Source organism: Hemicordylus capensis, chromosome 3, assembly GCF_027244095.1.
Source record: "Hemicordylus capensis ecotype Gifberg chromosome 3, rHemCap1.1.pri, whole genome shotgun sequence".
Taxonomy (NCBI): domain Eukaryota; kingdom Metazoa; phylum Chordata; class Lepidosauria; order Squamata; family Cordylidae; genus Hemicordylus; species Hemicordylus capensis.
The window spans coordinates 336694437-336720164 of NC_069659.1; the positions used below are offsets into that span (position 1 = coordinate 336694437).

Consider the following 25728-nt stretch of genomic DNA (forward strand, 5'->3'; position numbering starts at 1 on the left):
GTTACATTTATATACTGCCTAATAACAAACCTTGAAGAGGTTTACAATACAGAAACAAAATAGTTAACACACCAGAATTAAAACATTTAAAACAAGCCTTATATAACTTCATGGAGGAGAGGTCTATGGCTACTAGTCGGAGGGCTATAGGCTACCTCTCGCCCCAAAGGCAGGATGCCTCTGAATACCAGTTGCAGGGGAGTAACAGCAGGAGAGAGGGCAAGCCCTCAGCTCCTGCCTGTGGCTTCCAGTGGCATCTGGTGGGCCACTGTGTGAAACAGGATGCTGGACTAGATGGGCCTTGGGCCTGATCCAGCAGGGCTGTTCTTATGTTCTAAGCCTACTCCTGACTGCCTAGCCCTGCTGCCCTGGATAGCTTCTTGGTCACAGCTTGACAGAACCATGGGCATCTGCAGAAACTTTTACCAAGGGCAGGGGGTGGGGAGGGAGATGCTGGAGCAAAGTATATATACATATAAATATCTAAGTAAAGTATCTGCTGCTCCACATTAATCTGGTGGGGGGGGGGGGACTGCAGACACCCAAGGATGGAGTGTCGAACATGTTTTGATAGACAGACATCCTGTCTATTCCCTCTCTTGAACTCACTATAATACATCCCATGAATTCCACATTTATCTTGTTTCATCTATTTGCCTGGAGAACATGGGTATACAGTTTATCACACAGTACTAGAAAGACTGCCGACGCATAATGAATCTCAACAAGCAACAATCCAAGTATGATAAAGTGTGAAATTGGTTTGTACTCACGAGGAGCTCCTTCTGCCATCTCAATGGCTGTTATCCCCAAGGACCACAAATCGCTCTGAAAGGATCAGCAACAAAACTTGGTTGGAATGTATAACGTAGCTGAATCTTGTAACAAACTGGAGACATCTGGGGGGAGCTGCAGTGACACTGGGAGAAGTTCTTGGCCATTCTACTGACTGCTGCTAGTTTGATCTGTATTGTCTAAATGTCCCTGATCTCCCAAGCTCAGATTTTAGGCCCTTCAGATACCAGTTTTTATGTTCTTCCCACCGTTAGGGCTGCAGAGTTGAGTTCCTCTCCCCACAGACTAAGAAAACAATTGCTACATCAGAAGGCTGAAGCCATGTAATCCAGTGTGATCCTCTTTCAATAACAATGGAATAACTCTTTGAAATGTAAAAATCCAAACAGTGTTGCAGTTAATCTTCCAGCAAAAGCAATTGCAACAGGCAATTATCTGCCATTCCCGCTTCCTTCTGTCCCCCCACCCCCCCACCACACCGTCCCTGCCCCAAACTCCCAGCTCCTTATTCCCTTGAACTTCGCCACATAACTTTTATTAGAACAAAGAAATCTGACAGTAAAATACCCAAGAAACTACACCACTGGGTACAGTTCTTTTTATTCAGATCTCATAGATTTCTGGAATGAGTCTAGAAAAGAGTCAACAAAATGATCAGGAGGTTAGAGCACCTGCCCTACAATAAAAAGGCCAAATAATTTGTGCCTTTATATTTATTTCAGATATAGTGTATCCTCCTGTTGACTCCAAAGCAGCAGATATCAAGTCACAGTAGAGAAGATCAGGTATGTGATGTCTCTCAGTCTCAGGCATGCACACACACCCTCTCATCCCCATGTGAGCGTCTACTTCCTTCCTAGGTTAGCATAAGCTGAGACTGGCTGACTTAAACATCATAACCAATCATCAGAGAAGTTGAGATATGAACCTGAGGGTGTGTGACTTTCAGATCCCGGGTTCTCTGAAGCGAGTAGTTTAGAAGTGGTGGAAATTGGCTGGCTGAGAGGTCACAACCAGTATCAGCCTATCCTAACCTAGAACGGACGTAGATGCTCACATGGAGGTGGGAGGGGGAGCATGCAGAGATCAGAGGGAGATCTCATGTAGTTTGGCTTTAATGGAGGTTCTGCACAACATCTTAACCCATCCACTGAATACCTGGACAATAAGCAGTCACTGGCCTGGTTTAGACAATGCGACATCATGGTTTTATGTTATGTGCTTGAGTTGCTGTGAATCTTGGACTCATGCATTCCTCCCTCCCATCTTATGCGCAAGGGAGGGGGATTTAAAAGCTTCCTTTTGCAGTTTAGAACGAATTGACCTTTCCCATTTTGTCCAAATACAAACCATAGCTGATTTATTTATTTATTGTTAAATTTATATTCCGCCTTTCATTAAAACAATCCCAAGGCAGTTAGATAACAACGGAGGAGAGCTGGTCTTGTGGTAGCAAGCATGACTTATTTATTCATTCATTCAATTTCTAGACCGCCCTTACAGAATAGCTCAGGGCGGTTCACAAATAACATAAAACAGTTAAAATCAATCAACGATCGGGAATGAAAATTTTTAAATACAATAAAGCAGCTAAAAAATAAAGAGACTTGTCCCTTTAGCTAAGCAGGGTCTGCCCTGGTTGCATATGAATGGGAGACTACATGTGTGAGCACTGTAAGATATTCCCTTTAAGGGGTGGAGCTGCTCTGGGAAGAGAATCTAGATTCCAAGTTCCCTCCCTGGCATCTCCAAGATAGGGCTGAGAGAGATTCCTGCCTGCAACCTAGGAAAAGTCGCTGACAGTCTGTGCAGACAATAATGATCTAGGTGGACTAATAGCCTGACTCAGTATATGTCAGCATCCTAGGCTCTTATGTTTCTAAACCCGGATATCAAACCAAGATCAAACCCTGACTTGATATCCTGGTTTGCTATCTAACTGAGGTTTGTTAGATACAGCTAGAAGATCACAGCTTCATGCATTCAGCCAAAACAAGTGATTTGTTGCAAACTATCAATGGAAGCACAAAATCTCCTCCCCTCACACACAAAGGGAGAAGGAAGGGGAAGAGAAGTTAACTGGCCCAAGGTTTGTCATGGCTTGCATATGCAACAAAAAACCACATTTGTATTGCATTTGAACTGGGTAAGTATCTTATTAACCAATAACTCCAATAACATATTATAAGTAACAACTAGTTGACTGGGCGCAGAGCGTCTGCGCCCCTAGTTCTCCCTGACTCTCCCCCGCCCTTCAGCCCCCGCTCGCGGTTTCTGGCCTGTTTTCAAGCTGGCCCATTCCCTCCTGCTGCCGCCTCCTCACCCCAGCGGCTGGGCCCACCATCACTGCCTCCTCCTGCCGGCTGCCTCTTCAGGCCGGCATGGCTTTGCCTGCCTCCTCAGGCTCCCAAAACCACCCCCAGCCTCCGAACTCCCTGCTGCTTCATGGTGTGGCGCAGCCAACCGACAGCCGCCCGCAGCCCCCAGAGCCAACTGGCAAACTCCTTTCGGCTTTCCAGCCACCTGCAGCCACCAAACTCCCTGCCTCTCAGGAACTCTTGCGTACTCTCTCAAGAGGTTGCCATGCATCCGGACTGTCTTGGAGAAATAATTATATAGATAAATACTGTCTTGTTTCCATGCCTCCCTTTTCTCTCCCTCCCTGCCCTGCTCACACTAAGTTATCTTCCCTAACTAACTCGCCTGACTTTTCTAACTGCATTTAACTGACTAACTGCCTTGTCCATCATATGCTCTTTGACCTCAATATTCCAAAAGGGCTGGAGAGCATTACACGCCCATCAAAAGTCATTTTTAGTTTAGAAAAAAGAGGATCAATGATGATAGCGAGGGAGGGGAAAAGAGCCCCCCCCCAAAAAAACACTTCGTGACATTTCTTATTATTGGCATAAACTGGGTAGTACATCAGTCTACATACTGAATAGATAGGGCTGTATTAAGATAAATAAGCCAATATCATAGGCATTTTTAAAACAAACAAACCCAGAACAGACTCATTTGATGAAGAGTCTCAGTCTCAGTCCCAGCTGGGTTGTATCCAATTGGCAATGTCAAAAGATTTCTTAAAAGAAAAAGAAAAATCCATGAAACGCTTCTGATGATGACACAGTCACTGTGGAAGAATTTCATCTCAGCATTAATCTACTTTAAGTATGTGACTGAAGATGCCATGCTTGCTTTTTTATTCAGTAGATGGGCTGTGCCTCTTTTCTGCAGATCTGGACTGTGACATAGTGGGGAGACCCTCTGGCTCACCACAGTCTGGATCTGGATCAGCTCTTCCCTATCTCACAGCTTCTATTTTTCCCAGAGAAAAGAACAGCCAAAGGTTGGGAAGAGATGACCCAGATCAGTACCATGGCAGGGGGTTAACCTATCTCTCTCCATGCTGTGGTCCCAAATATGCTACCAAGCGCATTAGCTCCAGTCCCATACTTCAAGTAAATTTCTAGTTTGATCCTCAGTCAGTGGTGTGCATGGTGCCCTAGGTTCAAGTCCTAGCACTGCCCGTTGAAGGATCTTAGAAGTGGACTGCATGTTCCATTTGTGTTGGAGATGTTGCTTGAAGTGGCACCCCCATTCTCATCATAAATTCACACACTTTCACCATGGGACTTGGCATCATTATGTAAGGAGCATCCTCATCCTCTTTGCACTTCTATGGCAGCAGGTGGTGGGAGTAGAGGTACTCGCTACATGATGAAGCCAAGCCATGAAGCTGGGACTTCATATATGTTACGGTGGAGAGGGGGAGAACTCTACATGGCTGCGATTTTCTGTGGCATCTCTACAGCAAAACTAATTAGTAGCCCAGTTCTTATTTCAGCATGGCTTAGAAAGAGCTCAGCCTAATACCCCAGAGAGCCACTGCCGATCTTTAATGACAAATCAGGCTAAATTGTAGAAGACACTTTGGCAGGACACTTTAAAAAGTAATCTCTTAAAGAGAAAAGATTTCCACTAGCCATGGCCTACAAGTGACTGGTTAATTGTCTACAGACTGACTTTTAAAATTATAATTAATAAGCTAACATCTATGTTTTTTGTTCTTATTGCATGCTGCAGTTCTTACAGAGAAATGTGGCCCTTTCTGTTACAGTCCAGTACCGGGTTTGTTTGTTTTTAACCCTTCCATCTCTTCCCCTTTTTATTGATTTGGCTTTCCCCAACCAGTTTTTGCCCCTGGCCTCTTCACTACTTTCCTCTCAACAGGTACCCTTTTCAAAGCTTGTTAGCTTTGAACACATCAAATACACAACATCAATACTTCAAAATATCTCTCAGACAAGATATTTGCTCACCAATTGTAATTTTTGGTTTGTTTGTACAATGGAGCTATGCATATAATATGGGGGTGGTGGTGGTGTAGTTTATTGCAAAATTCCACCCAATGCTAAACACGAGCTGAAAATCGCATGGTAAAGAAACCAATTGCACTGGAAAGATGGGTAACAGTCATCTCCCCTTCCCCAAGAAAACCAGAAAGCTGTAGTTCTGTTACAGGGTACAGAAATGGGCCTTCCTGAACACACCCACGGCACGCCTACAGAGGTGCCCAGTTTGGCCTGACCTAGGTTTAGGAAAGTCCAGGAAGGAAATGGTGTATCACTGGAGCTAGGAGTAACCTAGGGAGTCAGTTAAGGAAGCAAAGCTCTGGTATTCCACCTTCATGGGAGTTCACAAAGGGCACCCCAACACCCCAGAACAGACTTGCAATATGGATACTCCAAAGTGTGCCTGAGACCTCCAGATCAGGCAACCATCTTTCCCTCTTCCTTCCAGCACATACTTGCATCCTCCAACCATGGGTTAAAACCATTCAATCATCCTTCCTGGATACTGGTAAGCTCTAGAGTCAACAGGACCAAATCCCTAAAATCAACACAGTACTTCCAAGACAATCCCATCTTCCTGTTCCACTCTTGTGAGGCCCCATTGTTCTATTATTTTCTATTGAGGACCATTCCCATTAATTTTTAACCAAGAGGCGCACAGATTTAGTGTCTTTTTACATTGATCTAGAAAATCAGTTGGCAAAAGACCCCTATTTGCAAAGTCTTTGCGACCCATTCTGGTGATTAGCCCCTCTGCTTTGCCATCCCACACCCCATTTTTCTCTGCTGAGAATCCAGTTTCCCTTCCCCTCACGTCCGACAGGTTAATATTGGGAGAACCCCCATCCTTACTTTGCACCCAGGAGTTTTGTGTTTTCTCATCTCCAGTTCCCCTTCCCATTGTGTGTGTGTGTGTGTGTGTGTGTGTGTGTGTGTTTGCATACAGTACCAACCAGCTAGGCTAGAAAGGTTGTTGTTGCTGCGAAAATCTATCAGAGAAAGCAGAGAGAGCAGTCAACTCCTCTCCTTGAGTTAAAAAGAGAGCCCACTTTGGGACCCTGATCTGAAGATCAGCCCAAAGACTGCAGACTTATGAGAGGTTTGCTCCACCGCTAGCCAAAAAACAACCAGGAGAGCCTGCAGCCTTCTTGGCCTGGAAGGAACTCTATGGATTTTGTCTAATGATGGGCAGCACATACAGCATCCTCCCATGGGAATGCAATCCACGGCAGGACCATGCCATCTTCCCTTTTGTCTCTCCCGGATCTGTGGACTGACTCCTCCTTCTCTTGTCACTCACATGACCTTTCTTTCACTCGTGTGCTGGCTCTTTTGATGGTTTTTTTGCTGGCCTTTGCTCTCTCCTTTACCTGAACTCATTCAGGCTTGTCTCATTTTTTATTTTATTTTATTTTATTTTATTTTATTTTATTTTTATACCACCCACTACCAAAGTCTCTACGTGGTTTACATTCTCTTACGCTTCTTTGTGCTTTCTCTTGCTCTTCTGCTAGTTCTTTTGGCTGGTCCTTCCCTCTGCCTTTAACTGAACTCATTCAGGTCTCCCCCTTTGCTACTCCCACTCCTCCCTATGTGATTCTTTTGATTGGTTCCTCCTTCATTCATCACCCAAACCCATGTGGGTGCTTTGTCCTTCTCTCCCCCAGGCTTTTCCTGGTTCCTTGGACTGACTCCTCCTCTCTTTCCCTTCCCTGGTGGGGATGGTTCCAGCACCAATCTCGTTTTACTCACTCTCCCCAACCACAGTCAGATCTTTCTACTAACCTCTTCCACTATACAGACCACCTATTACCACTTCCCTTCCCCCACCTCCATCAGTAATAAGCACCCATTCGGTAACAGTACTGCAAAGGTTAAATACTGGAGCCCAGACATGTGTATATCTTGCATGTTTCACACAGCATGGAAATGCCCTGTGTTCTATCACAGCCCACCTACTTTGCATTCGATAAATAATGAGGCTATTCCCACAATCAGCTGAAATTGGGTTAGGGGAGCCTAGCCCGATTTCGGATGATCGTGGGAGCCACCAGGCTCTCAGCCAAGCCCGGTTGCCTCCTGGCGGTTAACCCGCCTAAGTACCCCTCCCCTTAAACTGGGTTTGCGGAGCGAGCGCTCCGCAAACCCGGTTTTCCCTTGGACTCCCCAGCCCCCGCCGGCTCCATCATGGAGCCAGCAATCATGTGGACGGCCAATCCGACCGCCCAGGGCTCGTGCACCGATCGTGAGACCTGGCTCTATATATTTTTATTTGAACTTTTAAGCTGGTGGTTGTCACTTATAAAAGAATACCTCTTTTATAACCATGCCAAGGATCCTGGGAGGGGCTAAACATTTTGCCTCATAACAGGCCAGGGACCTCTACAGAGCACTCTCAACACCCTTGTCAAATTACAATCCCAGAATTCCCTGGGGGAAACCATAACAGTTAAACTAGTGTAAGCAGAAGCCTAGGTTGCCAGAACCTAAGGGGTATACCCATGGGTCAAATGGGCCGTAACCCAAAGTTTGACTTTTAAAAAGCCAAACCTACCAAGAAGGAGTCTATGCTCTGTCCCCACCCCCAGCCCACTCCTCTCTGTAGCACCTTTTGCAATGCTCACCATTGGCAATTGGTGGTGATGCTGAAGGAGAAAGAACATTCCAGAATATGTGAGCTAACACCTATGTACTTCATAGGCAGAGTTCTAGAGAAACTACCACCACATTTCAAACTAAGTTATCCACCCCCCACTTCTTCTAAATGGATTGTTATACTTACAAAGTAATTTTGATTTTATCTGGTCTCTTATATTCCCCAGTCATCTTTTTTTTTAAAAAAAAGATTGTGAGCTCCTGGGGAATAGCAGCATTAACATTTAGAAAAAGATATTGAAGGCCACTCTGAGTCCATGAAACAGAGCAGGATATAAATCAAATAAACGAACAAAATCCTGTACTTGAGAAGATAACACCACCATAGGATATGCTCATATTTCCATATGATATAAAATTGTTCAACTTATTAAAAAAATGGCAGAATTGTCAAGTCTCTTCAAGAAGAAAATATGGTAATACATCTGCATTATTTTTTCCTGCCAAGAAGTCATTATCTGTTACTTTTATCAGACTGAGTTTATTTGGGAGCTTTCTACAAAAAGGCAATTACAACAGCAAAAAGAGAAAAACAAAATGGAAAGCAATGTGAGTTTTGTATGTCGTCTTTGTGACATGAGGAAATTTTTGTGAGGTATTAACTGCATTATTCTGAAGATTACAAAGCCAGTTATTTTTGACAGTGGCTGTAGTCCTGGTGTTTCCTCTTCATAACAAGACATTTGAGACAGTAGTGTTTATTATCTTAAGCCATTTGGCCAAGTCTGACAGGATCCAATCTGTAAGTCTTTGAAAAACAATTTGTTTTGTTACAAAAAGTAGAGTGACAGTTGTATTGTTATGAGGTTGCAACTGCTATTACATCCAATAAGTTACTTATTAACTGCATCTATTACAACAAATGTTGAAAATATTTAGAGAAGTTTATTCTGGTGAGAGGGTGCCAGGGAGCAATTGTGTCAAGAACCTGTGACACGCCATTGGTCTACTAGGTCAGTGACAAGAGCATTGTTCCCTCTAAGGCATACATGCGCTCACAATTTTTCTGATGTTTGCTCAGTTAATTATAGATCCTGCTCAGGTTGAATTAGGAAGGCCCCACTCTGAATGCATGTGCGCACACAGTGCCTTGATAATGCCGCCCAGAACAAAACTCATTCCGCACAGAGATGAAAAAAATTAGAGGGACCACTGGACAGGAGAAAGCTTGTGTCTACAGTCACGGATGGCCCTTCCACGAGCCAGGGTGAGGCGGTTGCCTCAGGTAGATGGTTACTTGGACACCAGGAAGGCAGCAAGATGCCTTCCTTCCCCCTACACTTTAAAAGGGGAAAGCAGGGGAGGACAGTGTATGCAAGAGAGGCAGTATTTGGTGCCCTGCCTCAGGCACATAGAGATCTTGAACCATCACTGTCTACAGTCAATTTAACTGACTCCAAGACTGGAAAAGGAGGTACCTGACGGTATCCATTGCTTCCTATGACCTCCCCCAACACTGACAGAACAGGCAAAACCCACTGCTGGGTAGAGGAAACAATGTAAACTGGTTTCCAATAGGATTCCTCAAGGGACTCATTCTCTTGCTCAATCATATGTATCTGCTCTCTCCATGCACTTCATGCACTCATTGCCCCAATGGTATCTTTGTCCTCCATAAATTGCAAATGTGCATCCTCCACTCCCCTTTCTGTACACTTTCTTCCTCTCTGCTCCCTGTCACTGCCTCCTGTTATCCATCCAATTCCTTTTATTGGTTAAATGCCTGATTTAAAACAACCCTCAGCCCTTCAATCTGGCCTTCTCAAACTGATCGCCCCACACTAAGAAGTCCCTCTACATCACTCCCTTTGTTTTTCTAGCTTCTAGATCATAGGTCTAAGGGCAGAGCTAGTGTTTATTTTAGGAACAGTGTCCTTTGTTTTCTATATAGGGCCTACTTTCTATTCTAGGAATAGTCCTTCTTTTTTAACGGAGCCTGCAAAAAGCTGTGTAGTCTTGAAGGTGGCCTAACTGAAGCTGCTGGCTAGGCCCCAGAAGCATCTGGCATGAGGCCTGAAATCCAAAATTTTAATGACAATGACAAATCCCCAACCAATATCAAGTTCGCTTTCCAGTGACTGCCTGCCTTATGGACTGTGCATCTCTCCAGATTGTGTTCAGAACAGAAAATTTAACAAGGAATCAGTCCAATGCTGGCAAAGCAGACAGCCTTCATTGACAAGCTCATGACAGGTTTCATTCACTCAGAAAACGGCCTCCGCTGTCTGTCTGGAAGTGAGCAAGTTTAGCCGAGGGTGTTCTCAAGCAGGTATCTCAGAAGAAAGCTAATGAGAGGATACCCTGGCCCATTTCAAATTGGTGCAACTTGAATCATGGAAATGCACCTGCACAGAATCCCTAATATTTTCAGTACAGATGGGACATGGCAGCTACTGATTATATGGCATTACTTTTTTACTTCAGCCTTCCTTCGAGGAGCTGAGGGAAGCATATTTGGTTAGGAACATAGGAAGCTGCCATATATTGAGTCAGACCATTGGTCTTTCTAGCTCAGTGCTGTCTTCACAGGCTGGCAGTGCCTTCTTCAAGGTTGCAGGCAGGAATCTCTCTTAGTCCTATCTTGAAGAAGCTTGGAGCAGCTCCATCCCCTGAGGGGAATATCTTACAGTGCTCACACTTCTAGTCTCCCATTCATATGCAGCCAGGGCAGACCCTGCTTAGCTAAGGGGACAAGTCATGCTTGCTACCACAAGACCAGCTCTCCTCTCCGACCTCATTTTGTATCCTCTCAACAATACTGGCAAACGGCTCAAGGTCACCCAGGGAGTTTCATGGCTGAATGGAGATTTGAACCCAGGTTTCCCCAATTCTAGTTAGATACTCTGTATGCCATACCACACGAACTAACTAGAACTTGGTACTGACCCAGAGTAAATGCTCACAGCAAAGCTCTTGCAACCATAGAAAAAAGGAGCAATAGGGCTTGCACCCAATGGAAAACAGAACAAAATATGTAACGAGACGACACCTGGGAACCTGTGTAGGAAAATGATAAAAGCACTCCATTTCTGGATATGATTTTAATCCTGTAGTTCTGTGGACTAATCATTAATTAAACTCTACATTTTGCATTCCTCTTAGAAAGATCAATCTTTCTGTGCACTGGTGCCCTTTGGGGTGAGCTATGGGAAGCCATGAGTGAAGCAAGAATGGCCAACATGGTCCTCCCAAGCCTAAGCATGCCCCACTCCACCCAGGTAAGCCATTGGTTTTTCCTGGCCTGGAAATAAATGCTTCCAATCAGTCAGATCCTGCCCTTGTTTGTATGCTTCCCTAGTCTTGCTCCAGATGTTTCTGTCTGTCAGCCTACCTGTTCCCGATTCCCCAGCCTCTCGGCTCACCGCCTTTCCCCAACTACTTCCCTGCGTCCATCCTGATTACAGCCCCCCTTGGACAGACTTCTCAGCTTAAATATTTGACTACAAACGCCTCTGGACTGACACAGCTGTGGAACTGTCCCAATACTCCACCCAGTCCTAACTGTGACAAAACTTGCTTTAGATCTACCCAAGTGCAAACTGGCTACAACTCAGTACTAAAGGTAGATTAGCAGACATACCTTGAAATCATAAGTGGCATCAGGGTTTTCATCACAGGCAATAACCTCGGGGGCCATCCAATATGGCGTTCCAATGAATGTATTTCTTCTGCCAACTGTTCTGTCAAGCTGAGCGCTGACTCCAAAATCCACTGGGTACCAAAACAAATAAACAACATGAGCACTTCAATGAGGCACAGAGTAAGAATGGTTTGACAAGTAATATGGAGGAAAAAATATAAATAAAGGGATGCAGTCCCTGTGAACTCTTCCTAGATCCATGCAAGAGTTCTCTGTACATTTCAAAAGGGCAAAAGCACAAGGAATGCTGGAAAGATTCTGCCCATAGAATGGCCATTTCTTGTATTCAGGGGAACTCTGAAGCCCTATTCAGCCATTATGTGGTTTGCCCATTCAGGAGTCTGTACACATGTGCACGTTTTTTATGTGAATGACTGTACATGTGCTCATCTATCTATCTATCTATCTATCTATCTATCTATCTATCTATCTATCTATCTAACGCTAAGGGTGTATATGTAGCAAATCCTGTGGTATGTGGCAAATCTCGCGAGAGTTGTGAGAGAGAGTTGTTTAATGGAGAGAAGGCATGGAGTAGGGCTGGGCGGCAAATGGAGGGGCAGCTGCTGACGAGGAGGGAGGGTCAAGAAGGAGGAGGAGGTGGCACAGCAGCAGCGCTGTAGCAACAAAAGAAGAACAGACACTGAGCAGCGGCATCCATCACCCCACTGAGTCTCTTTGCGAGGAGGATGGTCGAGCTGAGGCAGAAGAGCGCACTGAGGGTCATCCATGCAGGCCAGAAGGGAAACCCCGGCTTAGCCGTTCTCTCCACGGAGACTCAGCAGGCCGACATGACGGAGGCCGGTGGTAGGAGCTGACTTAGGGCGCTGATGCCACTCTGGCTGGAGGGGGGACTGACTGAGTGAGTGGGGGGGGAGTCTGTCTGAGTGAGAGAGGGCAATAAAGTCCTAGAGCACTGATGCTCTACGCGGGATAAGCTAGTTTTAAAAGAAAATCTGAATATAGGCCCCCTCAAATGCAGGGAATAGAGGGGATATGTGTTACTTTTCATGACATCTAATTTTAATTATCTGGTTTAAATGGGTTTTTTTTAATTTTAATTGTTTTATTATGTGATTTTTATTTTAATGTAAACCACCCTGAGCCACTTTAGGAAGAGCGGTATATAAATTGAATGAACGAATGAATGAATAAAATGTGTTGAACATAATCTGTGAATATCTGTATGGGCATACACTGCAAAAAGATTGTATATGTGTTGAACGTAATGTGTGAACAGGGCTTGAATCAGAGGTCATTATGGTTTATATACTAGACACCTGGGCTTCAAAAAGATGCAGCTCTTGCTTTTGTCATGGGCTTGCAGGCCTCAGAATCGGGGTGCTCTTACTTTACACATAACTCCTTCCTTGTTGGATATTGGCTTAAGCTCTGCCTGGCCTAGCTTAATCATAGAAACCCTCCTGTTTGATATCACCTAGCATCCAATCCCAAATGCTTCCCGATTCCACTCTGCCCTGTCATATGCTTCCAGATCAGCAGGCAGGCTATAGGCCTACCTTCCTTCTGGGTGCTTTCCAGATTGCATGCTATCACAGTGTTGCAACAGGTCCCTTAAGTGTGCTTCCGTATTGCCTATGTTTTGACATCGCAGCCCCTGCATTGTAAGGAAGGTACCTTTCATATTTCTGACGCCTTCTTTTGGATTTTATTGCTGCGTCACAGCCCTATAGCGTCACATCTGCGCTGCAAATAAAATAGCTGTATTTGCCGGTTGTAGCAGGCTAGCCCCCTTACAATGGATCTCTAAGGAGGTTTGAAAAGGGTGTCACAAAACATGGCAGTTTGCACCGCTTTCTGTGGTGTAAGGCTTGCAATCTGGAAAGCACCCTGGCTAGGTGCAAGACTGAAGAGAGGTGACCCTGTGCAAGAAGTGACTGCCACAATGAGCTCCTTAAGGTAAGCTAGTCTAATATCTTCCAATTACTGTTCAGTTACTGGTAGTCTGACCACACTCCTTCAACAGCCAGAAGTTAACAAAATTTGTCAGAGTTGCAAACGTAAGATATTTGGTTTTCTTAAAATAATGAATAATTTTCAGCATTATTTGCCAATAACTGGTTCCATGGGATTCTGCCTTCCAAAGTGCAATCTTGTCTATGTTGGTTCCTGGATCTTCTTCCTGAATTATTCCTTGGAAAGGATGATATACAGTATTGGGTAAAATCCAATGTCATTTCCTACTTCTTAGAACTTAGCACAAGTACTCTTGGCTTAGCCATTACCTTCCTCTGAAGGACAGGACTGTTAGAGAATTTCCAGATAACCCTATTCCATGCTTCCTTGCATCTTCCAAGAGTTGGGGGGTTAAAATAAAAAATCCTTACCTAGTTTAACTTCTGCATTTTCTGTCAGCAAGACATTTTGTCCCTTAATATCCCGATGGATGACTTTGTGCTGGTGGAGATGACTTAAACCCTAGAGAATTCAATAAGAAAGGTGTTATATTTCAAGTTTCATCTGCCAGGGGCAAGTGGGGATAGAATGTGACATTCTCTTCTCTCCACATGAGTTAACAAAAAATAGGAGACTAGTGGCTGTCACATAAGGAATAAACATAAGAGGTTGCCCTCTACTGAGTCAGACTATTGGTCCATCTAACGCAGCTCTTCCAAGAGTGGCTCCATCCTTCTAAGGGGAATATGTTACAGTGCTCACACATGTCTCCCATTCAAATATAAACCAGGGTGAACCCTGCTTAGCTAAGGGGACAATTCATGCTTGCTACCACAAGACCAGCTCTCCTCCCAGTATTGTCTACTCTCATTTCTTGGACTTTTGGCTAAGATCAAATCTACTCTGTTTGGCAGCAGTTCTCCAGAGCTTCAGGAACAAATTTTTCTCAGCCCTACCGAGAGAGGCTGGCCTGGAGATTGAACTTGGGGGTCTTCTGCATGCTAAGCAGATGCTCTATCACTTAAGCTATAACCCCATCTCTATTACCATAATTTTCCAATGCCCCCGTGTATTCTACGCAGTGCTAACTTTTAAAATAAAATGGAGGTATATTATTGTTTCCATTTGCTCTCCGCACCAAACTTGGACTTGCTTCTCTTTCCCCGTTCTGTACTCTGGAGTAGCTTGGATAAGGAGAACTACTGCTCATTAGTACACATTCTATCATTTGCCTTTGCAGGAAACAGTTTTCTTGCTGGTAGCATTAGGAACATCTTGCACTTATATTCTACAGTACATGATACACTGAGATGGGGAGGCAGGCAGATGGCTGACTGCAATGACTGCCCAGTCATTCAGAGCTGGTGTGAGCCCACTGGTTCAGAGAGGAGGACAGGGACCCCATGGCTGAGGGGCAAAGAAAGAAGCAGCTCTGTGAGACAAGTATTGCTTGTAAAAATGCCCCCCCCCTTTTCATAAAATGTATATCTCCATGTATTATACACACCATGGACTGAGGCTGTTATTAAAAGGTGCACTGTAACTGAAAATCAGGGTATTTCAAAACACTTGTTACATAAAATTAACCCATTAACTGAATACACTTTTTATTATACTCCCCCCTGGCAGCCCCACCGGGCATTCTGTTGCACTGTGAAGAGGCCGATAGAAACTTAAATTAACAGTATGTATATATGAGGGGTGGTCAAAACGTTTTCATCCTAAGCTCAGCCCCAGCTCCAGGGTCAACCACTTTTCAACCACGTTAATACATTTCCATTACACACAGTGTGTGTGTCCGTGCGTGCGTGTGTGCGTGTGTGTGAGAGAGAGAGAGATTCCATAATATTTTTAAACAAAGGATTCACATGGAGATGGAGTCATATCTCAGTGGTAGTGCATAAACTTTATACATGCAAAGGCCCAATTTCGATAGCTGGCATCTCAGCTCAAGGATCTCGGGTAGCAAAGGCTATCTGATATTAGCGAGAATTTGGGAAACTGCTGCCAGTCAAAGTTGACAATACTGAGCTAGTTGTATCAAGGGTCCGACTCAGTATAAGACAAATACCAGAGGGATTTTGGAAACACACAGAAGAAAGACTTGTGGCCTTAAAGACTATAGTGGCATAAGGTTTTCTGGTCTAGAGCCCACCCTCAGACAATGCCAGCCTTTTTTGCGTTAAGTGTAAGGAAGCTTTGACTATGGATATGATTCAGCCACAGTAAGTCACTTTTAACAATACTGATTTCAATGCAAGAGATGTAAGCATGTGCTGTAAAGGAATGATCCAGCCACTTTTCAAAGGCTGTTTGTGAGTAACAATAATAAACCCTTGCTTCCTCTTGTTGTTCCCAATGTCTATGAACTGAAATTCCAGATTCCATGACATGTAGATGAATAAATGCTCAAGGGGGGAAAATACACAATACCACAAGCACACAAATTACTATATAGCTTGAACACTTCCCTAATCGAATCATAGCTCATATTAAAAGCTTGTCTTGAAGGCTAGAGGTAAACTAGCTTGCCTTTGTACCCTTTTATTAGGTCATTAATTCTCTCCTCTCTTTTTGCAAGCTCCATTTTTATTTCACACATCCACGATGTAAGGTTTAAAAAGTAATATCCGCTTAAATTGCAATTCTAGTAAAGTAAGGTTTGCTTTCATGACTAAATTCATATCGGTTTTAGATTTCACATTAGCATTCATATTTTCAAAATGAAAACAATTTCACTGCCACTACCAGGGTTTATTAGACATTTTGTTCGCATTACATCAAGGCAACAATTTGTACAAGGATATAGAAACCTGGCTTGTGTCATAGTTAGAGACAAGGTTTCTCATTATTTTAACCTTTAGATACTAGAGCTTTATATTTACACCAACACACAGGGGTTCTCAAGCTTGCGTCCCAGAAGTTGTTGGACCACAACTCTCATCATTGGTCATTGTGGCTGGGGACGATGAGAGTTGCAGTCCAACAGCATCTGGAGCAGGCCTGCTCAACTTCGGCCCTCCTGCAGATGTTAGCCTACAATTCCCATAATCCCTGGCTATTGGCTGCTGTGGCTGAGAATTATGGGAGTTGTAGTCCAAAAACAGCTGGGGGGCCTAAGTTGAGCAGGCCTGATCTGGAGACTCAGGTCTGAGAACCCCTGCACTAATGAATGAGGCTAAGAAGCCATCTTACACTAAATCAAATCACTGATCCATCAGGTCCAGAAAGACGGTAGTTCTCTAGGACTTTGGCCAGGAGTCAAGGTCCTACCTATCTAAGGTCCTACCTATCTAAGGCCCCACCCCAAAGATGGCTCCTTACTAACTGCTTTAATAGCTATTAAGCATGCCAATGGTTTAGCCAATATATATTTTTAAAAAGCACTTTAGTGATCTGGAAAGTGTTATCTGCTCAAGCTAGTATAAGAGGTACCAACATTATCTGAAATCCTAGAGTATCATCAATGAGCAAAGAGCACTAACGTACAATTATGTCATTGCCATGCTTTGTCGGATGAGACTTTGTTTTGGTTTATACAAGTGGAAGTCTTCCAAAATGTGCAGGCAGCTTTTATTTATTTAGTATTTATTTAGGCAATCCATAGCCTGCTTATGAATCAAAAGGTTCTTAGAAGGGGGTAGGATAAAAAGAATACAAATAGAACCATAATTTGCTCTGTCCACAAACAGCACTGTCCCGAATCATTTCTCCCTATCTAAGCTGCTCACCATATCTATCCAAAACTTTTTAGGGATACCAAGTGTCCTCTCTTGGTTCTGTTCCTTAAGCCTTGCTTAAGGACCCAAGCTAGCAGGGTCACAGCAGGGCGGGGAGCCACCATTGGGCCAACGGTTTCAAAGAACCCGGGCCGCGCCCAATCAGCGGCCGCGTCTCGTGGCCCCGACATGCCCCCCATGTCTGACATCAGACGCGGGGGTACTAGTTTAGCTTCCAAACAGGGGCCGTGCAGCCCCTTCGGGAGCTCAGTTAAGGCTGGCGCTGCGTTTACAGCGCCAGCCTAAGTAGCTCCTGAAGGGGCCGCGCAGCCCCTTCAGGAGTTAAAAGGCTGGTGCTGCAGGGAAGAGCCGCTCCTGGCTGCGCTGCAAAAGCAGCAGCAGACTTACTTTAACTCCCGAACGGAGCCTCAAGGCTCCATTTGGGAGCCAGACCATGCCCCCCCCCATCTGACATCAGTGACTAGCCCTGCGTCTGACGCGGGGTCAGCAGGGCCACGGCCGCATAAAGGCCACCGGTGGTCCTGCTCTGCTCCTGGGTCACAGCCAGTGATGCAGTCACTATTGGACTGGCCAGGGAGTGGGGGCGCTCTTGGTTGCTGTTGTCCAGGGGCCACCCAGGGCACCCCCTCAAGAATGAAACACTTGTCAGCTGGAAGAGGTGATGGATAGCACATTCTGCCTCTGAACCTGCAGGTAGCATATAGTTATCAAGACTAGTAGCCACCGATAGACTTGTTCTCCATGAATTTTTCTCATCCCTTTTTAAAGCCATCTAAACTAGTGGTCATCACTACATCTTGTGGCAGGGAATTCCACAGATAAAGTATGTGTGGTGTGAAGAAGTTCTTCCATTTGTCTGCCTGAAAGCTCCTGCTAATCAGTTTCATAAGATGATTCCTGGTTTGAGTATTGTGAAAGATGGAGAACAAAGTCTCTCTACCCACTTTCTCCATTCCATGCATACTTTTATAAGCCTCAATCAGGTCTCCCTTTAGTCACCTTTTTTTCTGAACTATTAGGTGTTAAATCTTGTAGCCTTTCCCTAGAAAGAAATCACTCCAGCTTCCTGATCATTTTGGTTGCCCTCTAAAATGATCCAGGAGCTGGAGTACCATCCTTAGGAGAAAAGACTACAATATTTTGTAGTCTATCTGATAAGACAAGATAGGTGTCTATCTTGTGTTTCTTTTTAGATTGTGAGCCCTTTGGGGACAGGGTTCCATCGTATTTGTTTGTTATTTCTCTGTGTAAACCACCCTGAGCCATTTTTAGAAGGGCGGTATAGAAATCGAATGAATGAATGAATGAATGAATATTTGAAGTCCTTTTAAGACAACTTAAGGTGTAAAGGCAAAGTGTGCTGTCGAGTCGGTGTCGACTCTTGGCAACCACTGAGCCCTGTGGTTTTATTTTGGTAGAATACAGGAGGGGTTTACCATTGCCTCTTCCTGTGCAATATGAGATGATGCCTTTCAGCATCTTCCTATATCATTGCTGCCTGATATAGGTGTTTCCCGGAGTCTGGGAAACATACCAGTGGGGATTCGAACCGGCAACTTCATGCTTGCTAGGGAAGTCATTTCCCCGCTGCACCATTAAGTGGCTCCTAACTTAAGGTGGGGGGAGTATGATTTGTGAATGTATCACTGCTTTCCTTTAATGCAACACTTTCTGTAAACCTTAAAAAAAATATTTTTCTTTTGAAAAACAAGATTGTTGGCCCATCTACAGAGTCTACAATTTATTCAGAGACTTCTAGAAACAGAACAAATACCCTAATACTGCATCCACAAAAGAACCCTGGCCTCTATACATATAACACCTTGTTAACATAAGAACTGGAGAGAAGAGTTACTCTGTTCACAGACTTCATCTCTTTACAAAAGCCTTATGAGGATTTGGATTTTATTTTTTTAAAATTAATCACCCATTGTTTCAAAAGCAAGAGTAATCTTGAGAGATGCTAGCTAAATATATATTTAAAATGTTGCTGGGCTTTCAACATATTGCATTTAAAATGAAGAACCCCTTTTACAGTCAGAGCTGATAAATCTACCCCCCCAAAAGGGGTGTGTGGAAGGAAGAGAGAGATATTACACTCCAGCAAGCATAACATACCCAGTGCAGTGAGATAAGCTATGAAAATAATGAATTTAATCAACAGAACTAATTAAGACAGTCAATCACTCAAAGAGGATTTAGGATCTTTAAACCACTAGACGCTGGCAACATTTAATGTTTGGGGGCAGGAGGTGGTAAGACAAAATTTATTCCAAGATTCTAAGGATGTGTTTCATATTCAGGATTAATATTTTTTTTTAAAAAAAAACTTATTTTATTATTATTATTATTGTTTACACAGTCAGACAGGTGTTATTGACTGGTTTGTTTTATCCAGACATCGAGTCCTTCCCAAGGACTTGAGATGGCTGGATTTTATTATCAATATTGTTCTTGTTGTTATTATAGATATCGTTGCAGAATATAGGCTGTTCCCAATAAAGTTGCTTTTTGTAATTGGCTGGTGGTGATTTCTGTGGCCCCTATGGTGTTGAGGTGCTCTTCAAGTTGTTTTGGAATTGCACCTAGGGCGCCAATTACTACTGGGATTATTTTGGTCTTCTTCTGCCACAGCCTTTCAATTTCAATTTGTAGATCTTTGTATTTTGTTATTTTTTCCTATTTCTTTTTCTTCTATTCTGCTATCCCCTGGTATTGCTATGTCGATTATTTTGACTTGTTTTTTCTTTCTTCTCAACTACAGTAATAACAACAACAACAACACTGTTGTTTGTAATTGCCATGACCCCACTTTCACAAATACTAAACAAAACAGGCCTCGGATACCAAACATCTAAAACATTGAGGAAAATCAACCATCTGCTGTACATGGATGATCTGAAGTTGTATGGAAAGTCCCAGTCAGAAATCGAATCACTGCTAAACACTGTCCGTATATTCAGTAGCGATATAGCAATGGAGTTTGGACTAGACAAGTGTGCTGCATTAATAATGAACAGAGGGAAAATAACAAGAACAGAAGGAATAGAACTGCCCAATGGAAGCAACATCAAGAACCTGGAAGAGAAAGAACCTTAAAAATACTTGGGCATTCTCCAGGCTGATAACATTGCACACACTGAAGTTAAAAGAAAAATTGGAAGTGAATACATCAGGAGAAAAATCCTCAAGTCCAAACTCAATGGCGGGAACACCATACAAGCCATAAACACCTGGGCTATACCGGTTATCAGATACACTGCAGGAATAATAGACTGGACCCAGGCAGAGCTAGATACGCTAGATCGTAAGACCAGGAAAATCATGACCATCAATCATGCTCTGCACCCCCACAGTGATGTCGATAGGCTATACCTCCCTCGCAGCTCAGGTGGAAGAGGAATGCTGCAAGTCCATCAAACAGTAGAGGAGGAGAAAAGAGGCCTTGAAGAATATATAAGGGACAGTGAAGAAGATGCACTTCAAATGGTCCATAATGTGAAACTATTCAACACCAATGAAACAAAACAGGCCTACAAGAAAGAACAAGTCAAGAACCGAGCAGAAAAATGGAAAAATAAGCCCCTGCATGGTCAATATTTGCACAATATAAGTGGAAAATCAGACATCACCAAGACCTGGCAATGGCTTAAGAATGGCAACTTGAAGAAAGAAACAGAGGGTTTAATACTGGCTGCACAAGAACAGGCACTAAGAACAAATGCAATAAGAGCAAAAGTCGAAAAATCCACCACAAACAGCAAGTGCCGCCTTTGTAAAGAAGCAGATGAAACCGTGGACCACCTAATCAGCTGTTGTAAAAAGATCGCACAGACTGACTACAAACAAAGGCATGACAAAGTAGCAGGGATGATACACTGGAACATCTGCAAAAAATACAAGCTACCTGTAGCCAAACATTGGTGGGACCATAAAATTGAAAAAGTTTTAGAAAACGAAGATGCAAAAGTATTATGGGACTTCCAACTACAAACAGACAAACATCTGCCACACAATACACCAGATATCACTGTAGTCGAGAAGAAAGAAAAACAAGTCAAAATAATCGACATAGCAATACCAGGGGATAGCAGAATAGAAGAAAAAGAAATAGAAAAAAATCACCAAATACAAAGATCTACAAATGGAAATTGAAAGGCTGTGGCAGAAAAAGACCAAAATAATCCCAGTGGTAATTGGCGCCCTGGGTGCAGTTCCAAAAGACCTTGAAGAGCACCTCAGCACCATAGGGGCCACAGAAATCACCATCAGCCAATTACAAAAAGCAGTTTTACTGGGAACAGCCTATATTCTGTGACGATATCTATAACAATTGAGAATAAAATTCTGGCATCCCAGGTCCTTGGGAAGGACTCGATGTCTGGATAAAACAACCCAGTCAATAACACCTGTCTGACTGTGTAAACAAGAAATTATTATTATTTGTTAGCCGCCCTGCAACATTGTTCTCTGGGTGGCTCACAACAGAGGATTAAAACATACAATAAAAACACATAACACATTAAATCATAACAGACAAAAAAGGTGAAAATAAAATACAAAATACAAAGCAGCATCAAAAACTCATTTGAAAATTCGTTAAAAATCAGATAAAATATGAAAACCTGAATTTAAAAGGCCTTGGTGAACAAACAGGTCTTTACCTGGCATCTAAAAGAACAAAGTGATGAAGCCAGGCGAACCTCACTGGGGAAGCTATTCCATAAACGGGGTGCAACCACTGAAAAGGCCCTCTCCCTAGTAGCTAATCGCTTCACCTGCAGAGGCACCTGGAGGAGGGCCGCCGAAGAAGAACTTAAGGGATTAAGATCTTAAGGGCAGGGACATATGGGGCAAAGTGCTCCCTCAAGTAACCCAGTCCCAAGCCATTTAGGGCTTTGAAAGTTCAAACCAGCACTTTGAATTGGGCCCAGAAACGGATAGGGAGCCAGTGCAGCTGACAAAGCACTGGCGTAATATGATCAAAACGTCCAGTTCCAGTTAATCTTGCAGCCCTATTTTGTACCAGCTGCAGTTTCCGGACCATTTTCAAAGGCAGTCCCACATACAACGCATTGCAGTAATCTAAGTGATCTAATCTAAAAAAGAGCATTTGTTGGGGTTATTTTCTTTCTTTATACCTCATAGTAACTATAACTATGTTATCAATACAGAACAAACAGGTGCAAGTCCCTACCTCTCTCTCTCTCTCTCTTTAGCAAAGGGGTTCATGTCTTTGTACACAGACCCATTTAATAGTCTGTAGCAGCTGTCAGTCTACACAGCGAAGCCAGCAGCTGTGCCTTGCTGCTGGAGCTGGCAGTGCCTAAGAGCTCTTTTCACCAACTTCAGTCAATGAGCCAACCGCAACCAGGACTCAGCCAAGGTCACCCATGCCTTGTTCACCTCCTGTTTAGATAATACAGTCATAGAATGTTGGAGCAATCTAGTCCAACCCTGAGCTCAGTACAGGAAATTGCAGCAGCATCTCTGATAGCTACCCAGTCTCTGCTTGACAACCTCTAGTGAAGGACAACCCACCCACTGCATGAGGCAGACTGTTCCACTGTCAAACACCTCTCACAGTAAGGAAGCCTGAATCTGCTCAGCTGCAATTTTATTGGCTCTAGTCCTGCCCTCAGGAGCAAGGGTGAATAAATCTGTTTCTCCTTCTGCGTGACTGCCCTTCTGGTACTTGAAAATAGTTACACCCCCACTAAGTTTTACTGCATTATATTTTTCCTGGGGCTACTCTTGAAGACAGCCTAGTTGGTGCAGAATTCGACTCTCCATCTCACAGGAAGATAGGAAGCAGCCTTATACAGAGTCAGATCATTGGTCCATATAGCTCAGTATTGTCTACCCAGACTGGCAGCGGCTTCTCCAAGGTTGCAGGCCGGAGTCTCTCAGTCCTATCTTGGAGATGCCAGGGAGGGAACTTGGAACCTTCTGCATGCAAACGTGCAAATGCTCTTCCCAGAGCAGCCCCAAAGGGCAATACCTTACAGTACTCATATGTAGTCTCCCATTCAAATGTTAGCCAAGGTGGACCCTGCTTAACAAAGGGGACCATTCATGCTTGCTTCTACAAAATCAGCTCTCCTCCCACCTCCTGACACAAACTGGATGTTGGAATGGATAACTTTTATTCATAGTAAACTGTGCTGGTGGCCTGTTTGCTTCTGGGCCCCTTTCGAGGGTACCAATCCTTGTGGCAAAAACAAAACGTACCCTAGCTCACAGCTTGACAAATCCCAGGCGCCTGGAATGCACGGCGCGTAGAAATTTAACCGTAGCACCTAGGCTAGGATATTCAGAGGTAGAGTTATTGAATAAAAACTTTTATTTGCCCCAGGCAGCCCTGTCTGTTAGAATCTTTCTAAGTATGTTACTTATAAAGAGGATAAAGAGAAGGCTATTTACCCACTCACCCCAAAGTCTGTCACAAAATGCAGTAATTTTGTCAAGAGTCCATTGTCTGGCTTCCAAATTTGGGGGCTGGCTCCTAGATCCAAAGAAAATTTGGCAAGGGCCTGCACTAGTTTTGGAATGCATCTATGTTAAGCCTAGCTGGTTGGTGCAATACAGAAGGCTGCCCGTTGGCTAAACTATGATTTGAAATCCAGGAGCATCTTATGGGTTCTTGTGCTCCTCTCTCCTTCCCTCCCTCCTCACCTCTTAAGCAGGCATCCTCTTCTCCCTTTCAGTTTCAGTGCTAACTATGGTTACATTTATGCTCACCCCCAGCACAGTACTTCCATTACTGTTGCTGGTGTCTATCTTATGTTTCTTTTTAGATTGTAAACGCTTGGGGACAGGGAGCCATCTTATTTATTTATTATTTATCTATGTAAACCACTTTGGAAACTTTTGTTGAAAAGCAGAATATAAATATTTTCTTTTGTTCTTTATGTCTCCACCAGCATTGTCACTTAGCATACTTAGTCAAACGCTAAGTTTGCAAACTTGCTTTTCACCATGGTTCTAAACTACAGTTTAGCACCAGCTATAGTTAGTTAAAATGATGGTGCAGATGAAATCCTAACCACCGACAGCAGGGAATGCCAACCTGGGACCTGAGAGAAACCCACAAGGCAGTGCCAATTTATTGGGAGCAAAACTGGACAATGTTATGTCTGTACCAAGCCAGTGGCTCCAAAGATCTCTCCACACATCACTGCTGATTCTTGGTTTATTGTTTTTTTTAATTACTAAAGTAAAGTGTGCCGTCAAGTCGATTTCGATGCCTGGCACCCACAGAGCCCTGTGGATGTCTTGGTAGAATACAGGAGGGGTTTACCATTGCCTCCTCCAGTGCAATTTGAGATGATGCCTTTCAGCATCTTCCTATATCACTGCTGCCCGATATAGTACCAGCGGGGATTCGAACTGGCAAGTTTCTGCTTGTTAGTCAAACATTTCCCTGCTGCGCCACTTAAGGTGACTAGTGATGTTCTAATGATCAGTTACGTGTTGTTTTACTGATTTGTTGCAAGCTATCATGGGCGTTCTTTTCGGCCAAAAGGCAGCATATAAATATTTTAATAATAAAAAAGAATCACATGTGCTGTTTGCAAATCTCAGGAGTTGCCAATTCAAAATGCGACTCACAATGCATATGACTATGATGACACACATCTCAGACAACTGCACACCCACCAGCCAAACCAAGAGACTTGGCTGATCATGTGAGATCCAAAAGATGGATGATGTCACTGGAGAAACAATTCAACAGTGAGAACCTGACTCACTGCTCTTTGCCTATTTTAAGACACGTCCTTTCCAGTGTGTAAACTTAAACTGAGCTTGTATAACTGTGGCTTCCTGAGTCAAAAATAAAAAGTCAATACAATCGTTGATTAGCCACAACGTTGCTTGTCTTTCATATCAAGTTGCTGAAGCACTGCAGCTGGTGGTGTTTACTGTAAATGAGCAAGCGCTCTGTCACCACCAGATAGTAAGTGCTACTTTGGAAGTGTTTTAGGACCTATTTTTGTCCGCATGTTGAGCATGACACTTCTTCCTCTCCCTTGCTTTTATGCTGGTGACTTAACCCCATAAAGTGCTGAAATCATGCTAGAAGCACACACTTTTGAGCCACACAAGCGGCCACATATGCGATAAGGATCACTCATACACAGAAGAATAAGTACTTAAGGGTTTTGCTAGCCTGAAATTGCTAAATACTTGTGATTGTATACTCATTGCTGACCTCACATGATGACTGTGCTTGTACAGCTGGGCATTACGTAACTGTTGTGATAATATGGTTGATCCAGTTGAAGTGTGAAAATGTTGTGGAACACAGGAACACAGGAACATAGGAAGCTGCCTTACACGGAGTCAGACCATTAGACCATCTGGCTCAGAATCAACTACACTGACTGGCAGCGGCTCTCTGTAAGATATTCCCCTTAGGGGATGGAGCTACTCTGGGAAGAGCAGAAAGTTCAAAGTTTCCTCCCTGGCATCTCCAAGACAGGGCTGAGAGAGACTCCTGCCTGCAACCTTGGAGAAGCCACTGCCACTCTGTGTAGGCAATACTGAGCTAGATAGACCAATCGTCTGACTCAGTATATGGCAGCTTCCTCTGTTCCCAGCTTTCAGGCAGGAGTCTCTCCCAGCC

At 43.7% G+C, this 25728-nt stretch overlaps 1 protein-coding gene across 11 annotated transcripts in view; it reads right to left on the reverse strand.

Moving 5' to 3' along the window:
• Window positions 1–25728, reverse strand: part of TNIK (TRAF2 and NCK interacting kinase) — a 413952-nt gene that overhangs the window by 148475 nt on the left and 239749 nt on the right. For 10 of the 11 annotated variants that reach the window (XM_053305179.1, XM_053305184.1, XM_053305182.1 and 7 more), the window contains exons 6-8: window positions 13794–13884; window positions 11386–11516; window positions 774–828 (exon numbers count right to left, since the gene is read on the reverse strand). In XM_053305179.1, coding sequence (XP_053161154.1) covers window positions 774–828; window positions 11386–11516; window positions 13794–13884 — 277 coding nt within the window. Of the gene's footprint in view, window positions 1–773; window positions 829–3361; window positions 3449–11385; window positions 11517–13793; window positions 13885–25728 lie in introns of those variants that run through there. The other variant, XM_053305185.1, reaches the window with a different exon arrangement.